This window comes from Zingiber officinale, unplaced genomic scaffold (genome assembly GCF_018446385.1).
Source record: "Zingiber officinale cultivar Zhangliang unplaced genomic scaffold, Zo_v1.1 ctg79, whole genome shotgun sequence".
Taxonomy (NCBI): domain Eukaryota; kingdom Viridiplantae; phylum Streptophyta; class Magnoliopsida; order Zingiberales; family Zingiberaceae; genus Zingiber; species Zingiber officinale.
In genome coordinates, this window is record NW_024589974.1 from 408,906 (window position 1) to 425,243 (window position 16,338).

Below are 16,338 nucleotides of genomic sequence, written 5' to 3' on the forward strand. Positions count from 1 at the left end.
CTAGGGGTTAGGGACCTAGATCAATTGGAGAAAACCCTAGATAAATTCAATGTTGGATCTAGAGGGTTAAGTATGGTGTTGGGTTGTCAAAGACCCAACAATAATAGATCGGATTTGGGATACCGATTTAGTATTTCCAAGACTAAGGGAAAGTCTTATGCTAGGGTTGCATATGCCTATAGTAAGGAGAAGCCAATAAATGACAAGGAAAAGTCATTTAATGGTAAGAAGAAATTAACCAAGGACAAGGTGTCCAAGGTTAAAAATGTTAGGTTTGTAGGCTAAGTGTCACCGAAGGTGCACCGATATGACCTAGCAATTGTGGATGAGTCACCTAGGGAGGTGACTAAAATTAAAAGCTCTAGGGGGAGCTCAAAGAGTCAATTTGAGACCCATGGTAAATGGATCTCAAATAGGTTTTACTTGGGAGTCTTGAGGAGCCATGGAATGTGCCAAGTGATTTGGAGACGGACTTGAGTCTCAAACTTAGGGATTTGACACAATTAGTTTGTGTTTCATACAAGAAATATGACATTAGGGTCATATAGCATGATAATTAGTTTTGGATGTATAGATGCCATATAAATCAATGATAGAGATGTATTATGCGTAAGTATGGGCAAATACATCAAGAGGAAGTCAAAACTATGACTTTAGGTCAATGTTCAATTGAATCATTTAGCTAGTTTTAGATTTTGTGTCAATCTTGGGATTGGTGATAGATACATTTTGTAATATATTTTTCCCAAGTATACATGAGTAAAATAGATCTCTCTACAAAATTTAGAAATTTTTGGAGGTCTGTGAAATTTCTGGTGCATTTCTGAAATTGGTCAGAAAAGGTTAATTTTTACAGAAATAGGGTACCAGTCGACTGGTAACAATATTTTTGAGCACAGAATGTCTCTGTAAGCTCATTTTGATGAGGGCGGTCGACTAGTGCCGATACCAGTCGACTGGTAATAGTATTTTTCGACCACAGAATGCTTCTGTAAAGTTGTGTCGAAGGGATCAGTCGACTGGTACTTGGGGGCAGCCGATTGATACCTGCTTGAAAGTGTTTTTTAGTTTTGTTCTTGACCAAGTCAACTCGTTTAGATGTATGAGATCCACGGAGAATAAATACATGAGTTTAGGGTTAGTTTGATGATCAAGTTTTCGACAATTGAGATATTATTGAAAAGCTTTTTGGATGTTAAGAAAAGGGAGAGAAGTAAGGTTTAGTTGGAAAAACCTTAAGTGCTTTTGTATAGGGGGAGCCTTGTGATATATTCTAATGCATGTTTGCATTTTGTTTCGACAGTGTAAGCCCAAGTGTATAGCCTTGGCAACGTAAGTCCATTCGGCGATGTAAGTCCAAGTGTGTAGCCTTGGCAACGTAAGTCCATTCGGCAGTGTAAGTCCAAGTGTGTAGCCTTGGCAGCGTAAGTCCATTGTTTCTTTTTAGCATGTTTATTTGCTATATGTTTTCCCTAACTTAAACATATTACAAACATCAAAAAGGGGGAGATTGTTGGAGCAATACCAATAGTCTGTGTGACCATGTGTTTTGGTGTTTGGGTAAAGGGTTTAAATTAGGATTATCCTCGTTATTTGATATGTGTATGTGAGTGTGAAGGTTTGCAGGATACACATATGACTCATCATGATGGCTTCGGGTTCGGTTAGAGCTGTCAGACGGGCCAACCCGTGGCGGGGCGGGTCGGCCCATGGCGGGCTAACCATTTGGCGGGGCGGGGCGGGCCAACCCGCCAACTTGGCGGGTTGGGAAATTTCCAACCCAACCCATTCTAAGGCGGGTTGCGGGTTTGGCGGGCCAACCCGCGGGCCCATCAAAATTTTTTAAAAAAATTAAAAAATATTTTATATCTTCAACCTTTTACTTCGAAAAAGTTTTCTACAATTAAATGTATACATAAACATGTATTTTAAATATAAATGAATACAAACGAGTACTTATGTTGGATGAAAAGTACTATTTTTATTTGAAAATTATAACAAAGAAAGATAATAAATTGGCTTAAAACTTAGTTTACATGTGTTTTTCAACCCGCGGGCCAACCCAAGCCCGAGCGGGCCGACCCGCGCCGGTTGCGGGCCTAGGCGGGTCGGCCCACGGCGGACTTGGGTTGATAAAATTCCAACTCAACCCGCTTAAATTGTTTGGCGGGGCGGGCCAACCCGACGGGCCCAACCCAAATTGACGGCTCTAGGTCCGGTGAAGGATGGAGCATCCGAGGGACCGTGGACAAGGCAACAAGGACAAGGGCCGAGGGAAGCGACTTCGAGGCATACGCGAAGGATGACATTGGGGACGAGCCGCGAGCTTAAATGCATCCGAGGGACGAGAGACAAAGGAAGTAGACTTGAAGGCAAGAAGTCAAAGCTGCAAAGAAGAGTCAAGTGAGTCGTGAGGGTTCGAGTGCGAGAGAAATGTATTCGGGAAGGGGAACCCTAGGCTTAGGGTTGTACCAGTCGACTGGTACTGGGATCAGTTGACTGGTGGTGAGCACAGAGAGGTTCTATGGACCAGTCGACTGGTAGAGAGCCGTTGAGAGAGCTGTTGAGCTGACACTAGTTGATTGGTGTAAGGACCAGCCGACTGGTAATGATAAAATAGCAGGGTTGTTTTCTTCCAAGTTCTATAAGAAGGAGTTTGGGATGACCAATTAAGGTGACAAAATTAGACTTAATTAAAGCCTAATTAGTAGTCACTAAGTACTCAAGGTTCTCTTGCGTCTAAGTGTTCTTGGTGAGTGTTATGGTGAGGTTTCTTCACCCACAAGGAGGTTTGAGCTAGCCAGAGTTTTCGGGGACTAATCCACTGACGGATTGAGGGATTGTCCACCTTATGAACAGCCGTGGAGTATGAGCACGTTATCTCCGAACCACGTAAACAAACGTGTTAGCGGTTTGTATTTCTTCCTTGTTTATATTTGTATTTGTATTTGTATTTATTATTATATTTCCGCTTGCGCACTTATGAATACCTACAAAGCGAACAATTTAGGAGTATGCCTATTCAACTTCCCTTCTAGCCGGTCGCAAGATCCCCTATAATAATTTCTAAGAATTATACCTGTACTTCTTAAAATAAAATTAAAAAATTATTTATAATTTTTTAAAAATTCTATTTTTTTTTGTCTATATTAAAAATTATTAATATGACAATAAAAAAAATACCATGAGAAAATAGATTTTCTAATAGTTAGAAAATACTTTTTTTTACGTAAATAATTATTTTTAAAATGAAATACTTAAAAATATAATTTGATGCAAAAACTCATGTTAATTTTTCTAAACATTTAAAATATAATGGTTATCTACATAAAAATTAAGTTTTTCAAAAACTAATCTCCCGAAATTTTTAATTTTTAAAAATTCATTTTCAGTACAAAAAATTTATACAACTATTGAAAAATTCTAAAATATTTTTTACTAATAGATAACATATTTTTCTATCATAGAAAAATTTAATCTAGAAAAATCGAATAGATAAAGTAAACGAAAAATAATTTTTACAATACATTTAATAATTCAACCAAATTAATTTTTAGCAATTAAATTTCTTAGCAAAAAAAATCTAATAGTAATAATGATTTGAAACTCAATATAAATTTTTACCTACTAGATTAATTAAGTATTTTCTCAAAATATTATTTTAAAATAATTTTTATAATTTAGCTCTTGTGAATTTTTAATTACAATTTAGTTCTTCATAATTTATAAAATTTAGAATTCATAAAAATTTTAAATTTAAGCATGTAGAATTCTTTTTCAAAAATTCTATTTCATCTTTCAATTTTTTATTTTCATTTTCAACATTTTCTAGTTCTAAATATGTTTTCTTTAATTTTTTTTTTACAATTAATTTTTCTTTTCTTATTTCAAGAAACTTACTTCTAGATTTACATAAGGATCTACTCAGTATTTTAATAGCTTTGTAAAGTTGATCAGAGGGAAAGTTACATATCTCACTCACTATGTCGGACTCGTAGGTAGATGCTCCCTCTTTATCGATCCTCTATTTCAAAGTGGCTTTGCTGTCTTCTTCTTGATAACTTACCATTAGTGCTAGTCCGGCGTACTCCTTGATCTCATACTCTTCTGATGATGACTCACTCAATGTTGCTTTGAGATTCTTGTTCTTGGGTGTTCTTGTCCTCTTGTTTTTTTCTTTTGCCTTGTCTTTTAGTTTGGGGCAGTTGCCCTTGATATGCCCTTCATTGCAGTTGTAGCACCTCACCTTCCTTTTCCCCCGAAGACGTTGTTTTACTGATTTCTTATCAAAGTTATTAGTTTTAAAAAATTTATTGAACTTTCTTACCATGTATGCTTATTCATCTTCATTAGGAGATGACCTTGACTTTGATTTGTTCTTCTTAGCTTTTAAAGTGATGTTGTTATCTAACTTTTTTGTAAATCCTACACATCGAGATTCGTGAAGTTCAAAAATAATTTTTTTTCTAAACTACTCACCTCAAGGTTTTTGGAGATGTAGTAGGAGTCTACTAATGACGTCTGATCCTACACCAAGACTTTCTGACGGAGATCTACTAATGATGTGGCGAATGCATATTGACTGCTGCTATTCAGAATCGTTAAAGGAAGGAGAATGAAGAGAGAAACCCCCACCCTCAGAGAACTTGAGAATAATAGATTGAAAATAAGAATTAGAATGGTACTGGGATGCCCAGTTTTGCTACTCCGACACCCAAGTCAGAACTAGTCAAAGGAGGAGAGCAAAGTAGAAAAAGAATGATTAACCAAGTTTGGTAACGGCGAGCTTGGGGGGTCCGGCTCGACCCCACGGAAGTTTCCCACCGACCACCAGGGTAAATCAGGAAGTGCTCGCAGCGGACAGTTTAGGAGCCTAGCATCCTCTAGTTACATGCCCCATTTGGAGGAGAGCAAAGTAGAAATAGGGAATAGTTGATAGTTGTTTTTTATTAGAAAAAAGAATAACCTACTTGTCTCTTGTTGACTCCTCCTTTTATGCTATTTTTGGTAGTTTCTTATCTTCTCTGCATTAATGACCCTTTACTTATCTTATTAACTTTACACCTTCTTGGTGTTTTAATGATTATTAATGATTTATCATTAATACCTAATGATAATTATCATTAATGTCTAAAGATCATTAATGTCGAAAGATCATTAATGTGTTGGACCCCGTGGTAGTTTTGATGTGATCAACCAAGTTGGTTAGGTCCTGCTGTGTTTGATCCCTGTGTCTGAGTGTGCAGGAGCTTAAGAGCACAGGAAGTCGAGCGGAAGACGCAGCTAGCAAGAAGGACGACACGGGAAGGGAGCCAACGGGCTCGGTGCGTCCGAAGGACGAGAGAGCTGCGGAAGAGTACTCCGGTGGGCGTGAAGAGCGTGCGCGGCATTCGAGGGACGTTAAGCCGGGACGGAAGGCTGCTCGAGGAGAAGTTCGGGAATTGGGTTCGGGTGAGCCCTATTCCGGTTGGCCGCAATCACCCAAAAGAACGGAGCGTCGGAAGCTGAAGAAAGCAAGCTGAAAGTGGAGCTGCCAGCTTGGAGGCGCCTCCATCTTGAAGGCGCCTTCAAGCTTGTTGAAGGCGCCTTCAACAGGTCAAAGTGACCGTTTCAAGGCGCGGAAAAAGTTTTATCCACTCACCTCTTGGAGGCACCTTGGACCCCTATTGGAGGCGCCTTGGACCCTCGAGATCAGATTTCCAGAGGCTATTTAAAGACCCCTGGAACTAGGAATTCAGAACAACATCTACATTCAACTCTGTAATCAATTCCTAGCAGTAGTTCTGAGCCATTAAAGTGTAAAAGGCTTCTCTGCCTTCAGCAAAGGAGAATTTTCTTAGTGCGCATTTCACTGCTTTGGATTAACAACCCTCTTGATTGTAACCAGGTTAAAATTCTGTTTCTGCTTTTATTTTCTGTCTCTATTATTTTACTACTACATTTATTTCTGAGTTGAAATCCGAGGAGGGTAGTTTTATTTTTTGTTTTCAGTAATTCACCCCCCTCTTGCCGGTCTCCGCTGCACCTACAAGTGGTATCAGAGCATGATCGCCTCAGAAGGATTAACCGCCAACTGAAGCACTACGATCAAGACGATGGCCGGAGCGAACATCCATCCCTCGAAGTTCGACGGAGACTTCGCCACATGGAAACGCAAAATGGAGGTATTTTTTAAAACCGAATTTGATATTCTTTTAATAATGAAATATGACTATGCAGTTCCGAAAGATAAGAAGGAAAATACCTGGACGAAAAAGGAGCAAGCAGATTTCGTCGCCAATGGAAAGGCTGAGTTCCACCTACTCAGCGTTTTACTGGCGCAGGAGGTAAATCGGATCGGGAGCTACGACTCCTCGAAAGATCTCTGGGAAAAATTCCTCGAGCTTCACGAAGGTACCTCCGAAGCGAAGCGCGACATCCTCCGGAACCAGCTGACGAACCTCCGGATGAACCAAGGTGAAAAGGTAGCGCAACTCCAAGCGAGAATCAAGGAGCTGATAATGCAACTAACGAACCTTGGAGAAGAGGTAACCAACCAGGATTCTATCCAATACGCGCTCAATGCCTTCCCGAGAACTCCAGAGTGAGCCTCCTTAGTAGATGTGTACTACATCTCTAAGGACTTCGAGGTAAGTACTTTAGAACAATTGTTTTCCACTTTTGAACTTCACGAATCTCGAGTTTCAGAGCCCAATGGAATAGAGAAGACCAATCAGAACATTGCCTTAAAGGCAAAAATGAACTGTTCTAACTCCGAAGCCTCAGTCGACGAATCCGAAGCGGCACTACTGGTAAGACGCTTCAATAAGTTTTTCAATAGTAATAAATTTAAATCGCAGAGGCATCATCGAAAGAAGAGGACGGTTCGTTGCTACAACTGCAATGAAGAGGGGCACATCAAAGATGACTGCCCAAAGCTAAAGAGAAAGGAGAAAGACAGGGAAAAGTCAAAATACAAGAAACCAGAACCCTCCAAGCACAAGAACCTGAAGGCTACCTGGTCAGATTCGTCATCCTCTGAGTCAGACATCGAAGAATTCTCGGGGTTAGTGCTAATGACGAACCATCAGCCGGAAGAAGACTCAAGCTCAAAGATGAGCATCGATGAAGGGGGAGGAACATCAGAAGAAGAAGAAAGCAGCAGTGAAGGGGGAGCGTCACCAGATCAGGTAAGTAAGGTACGCAATCTAACCCCGTCTCAGTCTTTTCGATTTATTAAATCGCTTTCTAAAGACTTATACAAATTAGAAAAAGAAAATAAAGAATTAAAAATAAAATTAGCAAAAGAATGTCCACTTGAAATGTACGATAATATAAAATCAGAAAATGATAAATTAAAATTAGAAATTGAAAAATTGGAATCTGATACATGCTTAAATAAATTTCCTAAATCAAAGTTAAGAGCTTATGGAAAATTAAACTGGTACATTAGAAACCATCAGGGTCAACTTAGAAAAGTGCCCAAAATTTATGTACCCCCTAGATATCTGATTAATCCAGTAGGAAGGAACCTCTATTGGGTTCCAAAATCTGTGCTAAATTAATTTCTTTTAAGTTAAAAGCTTTAAAGTAAGAAAATTAAACATTGAAATTCTTTATGGAAGCTTTGTCTAATGAAGTGGTTGTTGCTCCAATAACCAAGAAGGTCTAGTGCCTCGCCACGACTTGGAAGCTAAAATATTGAAAGAAAATGTTTAATTAACTTTCTGAAAAAATATTAAAAACAAGAATTAAATAATGTTTTGAAAGTTTAACAAACATTTTTTCTTAGAATTTCTTTGAAAATTCTTACTTAGAATTTTTTTTACTTAGAAATTTTTTCTGAAAATTCAATTTAACTTAGAATTTTTTTTAAAAAAATTCATTTCTGCTCAATATTTTTTCTACCTTAATAATTTTTTATTACTATTCTCTTTTTTGGTACCCCATTTTTGCTGTGATCAAAGGGGGAGAGAAAGGTACAAGTTCAGGGGGAGTTAGGAAAATTAGAAAATTAAAAACTTTTTAATATTTTTCTAAACTATGTTACAATTTTATTTATTGCAAAAATTATGCTTAACTTGTTAGTTTAGTAATTTCCTTTAAAATTACTATTTATGTCTATTTAAACCCTAACTTGAACTTGGGTTGATGCACATCAAAAAGGGGGAGATTGTTGGACCCCGTGGTAGTTTTGATGTGATCAACCAAGTTGGTTAGGTCCTGCTGTGTTTGATCCCTGTGTCTGTGTGTGCAGGAGCTTAGGAGCACAGGAAGTCGAGCGGAAGACGCATCTAGCGAGAAGGACGGCACGGGAAGGGAGCCGACGGGCTCGGTGTGTCCGAAGGACGAGAGAGCTGGGGAAGAGTACTCCGGTGGGCGTGAAGAGCGTGCACAGCGTTCGAGGAACGTTGAGCCAGGACGAAAGGCCGCTCGAGGAGAAGGCCGGGAATTGGGTTCGGGTGAGCCCTATTCCAGTTGGCCGCAATCACCCAAAAGAACGGAGCGTTGAAAGTTGAAGAAAGCAAGATGAAAGTGGAGCTGCCAGCTTGGAGGCGCCTCCATCAGGCTTGGAGGCGCCTCCATCAGGCTTGTAGGCGCCTCCAGCTTGAAGGCGCCTTCAACAGGTCAAAGTGATAGTTTCAAGCCGCGGATAAAGTTTTATCCACTCACCTCTTGGAGGCGCCTTGGACCTCTATTGGTGGCGCCTTGGACCCTCGAGATCAGATTTCCAGAGGCTATTTAAAGGCCCCTGGAACTAGGAATTCAGAACAACTTCTACATTCAACTCTGTAAGCAATTCCTAGCAGTAGTTCTGAGCCATTAGAGTGTAAAAGGTTTCTCCGTCTTCAGCAAAAGAGAATTTTCTTAGTGCGCGTTTCACTGCCCTGGATTAACAACCCTCTTGGTTGTAACCAGGTTAAAATTCTGTTTCTGCTTTTATTTTATGTTTATATTATTTTACTACTGCATTTATTTCTGAGTTGAAATCCGAGGAGGGTAGTTTTATTTTTTGTTTTCAGCAATTTACCCCCCTCTTGCCGGTCTCCGTTGCACCTACATAATGTCCTCGACATTTCATCTTCAATTTATTAAATATTATCGCATATTGATAAATTATAAGCTTGATGGAACTGTTCACATCAAAGGCATACATGTTTGGGAAAACCTTGACATCGCTGGTCGGGGGTCCGGTTATAGCTACTCGAGAGTAGTCACGAATGATCATCTAAGACGACTGAGCGATCCTCACCCTGGGTCGACAGAATGAACTTGACTGATCACCATCTTAGTCGGCTAAAATACCTTCTTCTCAGTTAGGAGGGTTTAAGCCTGACAAGTGCTCGCCCTGGTTGGTTGAGCTATTCTCGTCTCAGTCGGTTGAGCTATCCTTGTCTCGGTCGACTGAGCTATTCTCATCTTGGTCGACTGAGCTATCCTCGTCTTGATCGGCTGAGTAATCCTCGTCTTAGTCGACTGAGCTATCCTTATCCCAGTTGGCTGAGCTATTCTTATCCTGATCAGCTGAGCGATCCTCATTTAGGTTGACTGAGTTATCCTCGTCCCGGTCGACTAAGCTATCTTGGTCCTGGTCGATAGGTTTCGAGCCAGTGTACCTTTGACTTCTCCATCCATGTACGCAGCTATCTTGACTTGTGAAAAACACATGGAGGCTCTACCATTCTCTCACATCAACATCTATTTCGGTGTTCTTGGAAATGTATTTAGAGCATACCTTAGTGAATCTTGATTTGTTACTATTTTTCTGAGGTTGGTGAATCCAGTTATTAGTTCTTTGAGCTTTGCATGCAGTTGAGCCACCTTTTCTCCCTTTTCCATTCGTAGGTTAGTTAGTTGATTTTGGAGCAGATCTCATCTGTTAGTTTGGCCTCTGAGGTTCCTTCATGGAGCTCTAGGAACTTCTTCCAGAGTTCTTTGGCGGAGTCATAGGCACTGATTAGGTTGATTTCTTGAGGCGGTAGAATGCTTAGTAGATGGAATTCTACCTTACCATTTGCCACAAAGTTAGTCTGTTGCTTCTTATTCCAGAGATGTGTCGTAGATCTTGTATGGCCAGCTAGAAGGGGGTTGGATAGACTGCGCTCCCAATTGCTCACTTCCTACACTTGTTAGTTTGCGCAGCGGAATAATACAAAACAAACAAGCTAAAGACTAAGAAAGAGATGCAAACCGCTAACAAGCTCGTTTACGTGGTTCGGAGATAACTTGCTCCTACTCTATGATTGCTCGTAAGGTGGACGATCCCTCAATCCGTCGGTAGATTAGTCCTCGGCAAACTCCGACTAGATCAAGCCTCCTTGTGGGTAGCGAAACCTCATCACAACACTCCCCAAGACCTCTTGGATTACAAAAACTCGTGAGCACTTGTCGACTACTAATTAGGGTTAATCACCACTAATTTCGTCAACCTTAACCAAACTTCCAAGCCTGGGTTATATATGCCACGGGTTGGAAAACCCCGCCTACCAGTTGACTATTGAAAGTGTCAGTCGACTGCTCTCTGTGGAGATTCAACCATTACAACCCGACGGCTCGATACCAGTCGACTGATCCACACTGGCCGAGCGAACAGAGGCATTCTATTCGTTCCCAGTTGACTGCCCAGTCGATTGTACCAGTCGATTGACAATTCCATCAGTCGACTGGTACCCCGAGTACAGTCTCTCAACACTCTGACCCTCACCCTTACGACTCACTTGACTCTTCTTCGTTGCAGCCTTAACCTCTTGCCTTCAAGCCTTACTGTCTTTGGCTCTCGTTCCTCGGATGCACCCAAGCCCGCGGCTCATCCCAATGCCATCCTTCGCGTATGCCTCGAAGTCACTTCCCTCGACCCTTGTCCTTGCTCTATTATCCACGGTCCCTCGGATGCTCCATGCTTCACTGGACCCGAAGTCATTAACATGAGTCATATGTTTATCCTGCAAACCTGTACAACTCAAATACACATATCAAATATAAGGATGAACCTAACTTAAACCCTTTGCCCAAACACCAAAACACATGGTCGCATGAACCATTGGGATTGCTCCAACAAGATGCTCTTCCATTTCTTTGCCATCCTTGTTCCTAAGCACTTCAAAACTAAGTTTTATACAAATCATAATATTAAAATTAGTTTTAAAGAATATCTCTATTTTCTCTTTCCATATCGTGAATTCGCCCTCTAATTTCGATGGATAGATGTTAGATCCAGTCATTCTTCTTGTTGTTTTAGTCGACGATTAGTCTTTCTAAAGTGGTTGAGCTCTGATACCACTTATTGGATTAGATGGACTAGCTATAAGGGGGTGAATAACATGCAATTTAAATTAGAACCTTCTTTCTCTTGCTACTTTGCTAGCAAGGACACACAAATTAATTAATTAAAAATAAATGACAAAAATGTAAAGTAAGAAGAGAGTTTTATTTGGTTACAACCTAGATGGTTGTTAATCTGAGGCAGTGGAAAGTTCACTAAAAAAGAACTTCTCCGATCAGATTGGAGGCAGAGTATCCCCTTATAGTGGTTGAGTACAAACATTGAAGAACAAGAATGGAAATGCAAGTATAGGTGTTATTTGAACGCCTAGTGTAAGTACCCTGTGATAGTTTTGATGTGGTCAACCAAGTTAAGTTAGGTCTTGTTAGTCTTTGATGCCATGTGTCCAAGTGTGCAGGAACTTAGGAGCACAAGAAGTTGAGCGAAAGATGCAGTTAGCGAGAAGGATGACATGGGAAAGGAGCCGACATGCTCGGTGTATCCGAGAGACGAGATACTGCAGAAGAGTACATTGATGGACGAGAAGGATATACGCGACGTTCGAGGGACGAGAAGCCGGGATGAAAGTCTGCTCGAGGAGAAGGTCGGAGTTGGGTTTGGGTGAGCTCAACTTCAGTTGACCAGATCATCACCCATGTGAAGAAGATCAGCTAAGGAGCTGATCTACCTTAGGAAAGGCGCCTTTAATGGCTTGGAAGGCGCCTTCCATGAACAGTGTCGAAGGTGCCTTCCATCTTGTTGAAGGTGCCTTCGGATGACTATTAACTGGAGATAAAGTTTTATCTTCGGCGATAAAAATTGTCACGCTAAAAGCGCCTTGGACCACCTTGAAGGCGTTTTCAAACTTCGGATAACATTTTCTAAGAGCTATAAAAAGGCGTCTAGAACTATGAATTAATATATAACTTAAACAACAACTACTGTAATTTTTTTTAGTCTTTTTCTTAAGTTGTCAATGTCTGTAAGAGGCTACTCCGCCTTCAACGAGGAGTATTTCTAGTAGAGTTTTTTAACGTCTTGGATTAACAACCATTTAGGTTGTAATCAAGTAAATCAAGCTTTTTTACTTTCTTTCTTTAGTTGTTCATTTTTATGCACTTCATTTTTATTTAATTTAATTGTGCTATTTAACTAGGTTAAAAGATAAAAAAAGGGGTTGTTTTTATTTTGCAGGCAATTCACTTCACACTTACTAACCATACGGGACTAACATCTAGCTCTAGAGCATTATTTATAGCGTACTGGTTAAAATAATCGTTTTGCTGACGTGGCAATTTGGGGTACCTCCATTGAGCTAGGGCGCCTCTAGCATGATGAAATTTGCCAACGTTCAGCTGATATGGCTGAATGGAGGCATCTTAGTACGGTTAACGTGGACTTTGCTGCTTATTTCCATGACAACGACTTCAATCTCATTCGAGGCATCTTGCCTATTGTACATCCGGGGCATTTCCAGTCCCATCTGAGGTGCCTCAAGTACTATTCATCTGAATGGTCAAGTTTAGCATTGCCTATTCTTCGTTCCGCTGGCTTGGGTGATACTTTGGCCGTCTAGAGTTGAGCTCACCCGAATCCAAATCTAGCATTTTCCTTGAGTAGACTTCTTTCTCGATTTCTCTTCACCCGGATGTGCTGCGCGCGTCTTTCTCTCTCCACTGGTGTACTTTTCCGCAACTCCTCATTCCTTGGATGCATTAATCCCGTTGACTCTCTTTCCGTGTCATTCTTATTGGACGCTGCGTCTTTCACTTCATTTTTTATGTTTCTAAGTTTCTGTATATTTAAACACAAGACATCAAATATACACATGACCTAACTTAACTCGGTTGATCACATCAAAACTATTTCAGTGTACTTACAAATTAGGTCAGGATTAAGTCAACACACTCAAGTAGAGTTACTCAACTTAGGGCTGAATTTGGATCAAGTCAGCCGACTCATGACTGAGCTCGACTAGAGTTAGTTCGAGTCACATTCAAGTTAAATCCAACCTACCAATCTAAACTAGACTTGGATCAAGTCACTCTCGAACTCGATGCAAATTGCAAGGTGACGATTGTAATGGTGCAAGTTATTAAAAGATCGTCTTGACTTCCCTTCTAATCCTTTCAATCATCACCGCCGCCGCTAGAGACCTTCACTGTCGCCACCACCAGAGACCTTCACTAGAGCCCCGACAACTACCAGCAAGCCGCCAGAGGCCTCCACCGGAGCCCCTGCATTGCTCGGTCCGACAACTGCTGCTATAGGAAAAAATGTTCTATCTCCCCATCTGTTGACCTATGAAGCGAGATACACATACAGCAAAGTGGCAAGTTTTGAAGCCCTCAGCGATGGATTTTGGATTCAGATGAACAAATCAATGCCTTGGAAATTATTATTATTATTATCATCTTAAATCAAATCAATCTAAAACACCTTCGAGATAGCATCAAATTCCCGTTCCAATTGTGTCACATCGAAACCAAAATGTTCTATCGTTTGTTTCATGAAATTAAGATTGCAGTTCAAAGATTTTCAACGGATGTGGCACAATTACAGAGTTTGTATCTCCAGAAGCAAGTTCCGGTTGTTAATGGCGTTAAAATGGCGTCCCTATCTCGCTCCTGTCGGTGGGCGTGTAAAGCGCCGACCTGTTCCTCGGCCTGTTCTCCTCCAGCTGCTTCACCACCTCGCTCATGTCCGGCCGCACTGCCGCCACCGGTGCGCAGCATCCCATCGCCAGCTTCAGCGCCTGCACCAGCCCCTCCTCCATCGGGCTCTTCACCCCCTTCATCACCTCCATGTCGAACACCTCCATCGTCGCCTCCTCCAGCACCGCCGCCTTCACCACCGCCGGCAGGTCCGCCCCGTCGCCCTCCTTGCCCGTCCCCTTCCCGGGCTTCTTCCCGAGCAGGATCTCCAGTAGCAGTATCCCGAAGGAATACACGTCCGTCCTCGCGTTGCACTTCTTCATCCTCTGCAGCTCCGGCGCCTTGTACCCGTCCGCCTTCGCCGCCGACACCATCTCGTCCGCCACTGCTGCGACCAGAAGCTTGTCGATCCCGAACTCCGTCAGCCGCGGCACGAAGAACTCGTCCACCAGCACGTTCTTCGACCGCACGTTGCCGTGCGTCACCGGCGTCTCCAGCCCCGCGTGGAGGTGCGCCAGCCCACGTGCCACTCCCACGGCGATCTTGTGCCGGCGAGTCCAGTTCAGCAGCGGCTTACCTGCTCTTGTGTCTGCGCAATCATCAAATTGTAATTTTAATCAACGAAATCGAAAAAGACGACGACTTTGATCCGTTGCAAAGGGTAAATTACCGTGAAGAAGGTCATGGAGGGTTCGATTGGGGTGGTAGTCTCCGACGAGGAGCTTCTCCCCTCGATTCCCCTGGTAGAACGCTCGCAGCGCCACCAAGTTCTCGTGCCGGACTCGGGCGAGCTGCCGCACAACCGGCAAGCACTCAGCTTGATCCTTGCAGGTTCCTTCCCGCAGTAGCCGAAGAGTGATGTTGCCGCCGTCCGTGAGCTTCGCTTTGTAGACCGTCCCGTAGCTTGTCTTTTCCATCACCTGCCCGGTGGCGTTCAGCACGTCGTTGAGCGTAAGGTGCTCGCCGCCCTGGAACAGCATCAACCTCCCGTCTCCGCTGTTCCCGTCTTCCTCGAAGACGATTTCCTCCTCTTCTTCCGTCTGCCTTGCCCTGTTTCTTCTATTTCTTCCCTGCACCCATCCAATGGACACCGACGCAAGGACCACCGCACCGGCCAGTAAACCGATCACGATGCCCGCAATAGCGCCGGAGCTAAGGCCGGGACTCGACCCGCATCTGTCCAGTGGCCGGCCACAGAGCCCCGGGTTGTTCCCCTGGAAGGCCTCCGCCGTGAACCGCGAGTCCTGGAATGACGCCGGAAGTGGCCCGGTGAAGTTGTTGTAAGTAAGATTCAGCCTTTGCAGGTTCCTGAACCCCCCGATCGAGTCTGGGATTGAACCGGAGAAGTTGTTGCTGCTGAGGTCGAGATCCGTCAGCTCACGGAACCCGCCGATGAACTCAGGAAAGGGTCCCTGGAAGCGGTTGCGTCCCAAGTCAAGAACCCTTAGCCTGGCGCAGGTCTCGCTAGGATCCGCAGGGTCAGGAACGTTCCCGGAGAGGTTATTCCCATGGACGCGGAGCAAAATGAGGCGCCCGCAGAGGTTCCAGATAGAAGGCGGCAGTGCGCCGTCGAGAGCATTCTCGGCGAGGTCGAGCTCAGCGAGGGCCGGCGCGTTCCCGAGCTCGAGGGGGATGGTCCCCTTGAGCGAGTTGACGCCGAGGTAGAGAGCCTCGAGGAAAGAGAACTGGCCGAGCTCCGGAGGTAGAGACCCGGCGAGGGCTGCGGCAGGAAGGCGGATGGAGAGGAGGCGAAGCGAGGGTTCTAAGGAGAGGGAGAGGTTGGAGCGGAGGGCGGAGTCGTTGTCGCAACGAAGGGCGGATGCAGCGGATCCGCCGGCAGACCACCGGAGGCCGCGCCAGAGGCAAAGGGGGAGCGAGGTGTTCCAGGAAGAGAGCTCTGCGTTGGCCGCCGCAGCGCCTTCAAGCGCCGGCCTGATGGTATTGAGGAGGAGGAGGACGTCGGGCGAGGTGGGCTGCGAGGAAGAAAACGAAGACAAGGCGAAGACGAAGATAAAGAACAAGGAGAAAGTAGCCGTTTTTGAGGGGAAAGGCGACATTTTTGGATGGAAGGCCAGAGAGCAGAGCAGGAGAGACAGAGAGAGAGAGAGAGAGAGGGAGCGAGGCAGCGACGAAGAGAAGGTTTCGAGGAGGGGGGTTTTAGCTTTGCAGCAAGAGTTTCTCGAGCATCACATTCAAGGTAAACCCAGACACAGTGGCAACGTCTGGGGTCCCACATTCCTGTTTCGTCCCTGCACCTAATTGGTTAGAGAGGAATGGGGTGGACGTTTGGGTGGAATTTGACGAATGGAAAAGGGTCTTTGAAAAAGCTGGAAGGTGGGCGACGAAAGAACCGCGATGGTCGTTTTTTTTATCATTTATTTTACAGCATTTTCCAAAAGACACATTTGAATTTTAAAATTTTCTATAACGCCCATTATAATT

At 43.3% G+C, this 16,338-nt stretch overlaps 1 protein-coding gene across 1 annotated transcript; it reads right to left on the minus strand.

Moving 5' to 3' along the window:
* Nucleotides 1-13,689: 13,689 nt before the first annotated feature.
* Nucleotides 13,690-16,032, minus strand: LOC122037771 (putative kinase-like protein TMKL1). Its single transcript, XM_042597218.1, has 2 exons — nucleotides 14,567-16,032; nucleotides 13,690-14,485 (listed from the first exon to the last, which is right to left on the minus strand). The coding sequence occupies exons 1-2, from the start codon at nucleotides 15,951-15,953 to the stop codon at nucleotides 13,845-13,847; spliced, it is 2,028 nt and encodes a 675-aa protein (XP_042453152.1). The 5' UTR covers nucleotides 15,954-16,032; the 3' UTR covers nucleotides 13,690-13,844.
* Nucleotides 16,033-16,338: the final 306 nt, after the last annotated feature.

What these genes read in the sequence shown, in the direction of transcription:
- LOC122037771 (XM_042597218.1), bottom strand. Translation starts at nt 15,953, where the DNA reads ATGTCGCCTTTCCCCTCAAAAACGGCTACTTTCTCCTTGTTCTTTATC. An exon ending in CCTCCATGACCTTCTTCACG is followed by an intron (nt 14,486 to 14,566) that starts GTAATTTACCCT and finishes ATGATTGCGCAG; the next exon opens with ACACAAGAGCAGGTAAGCCG.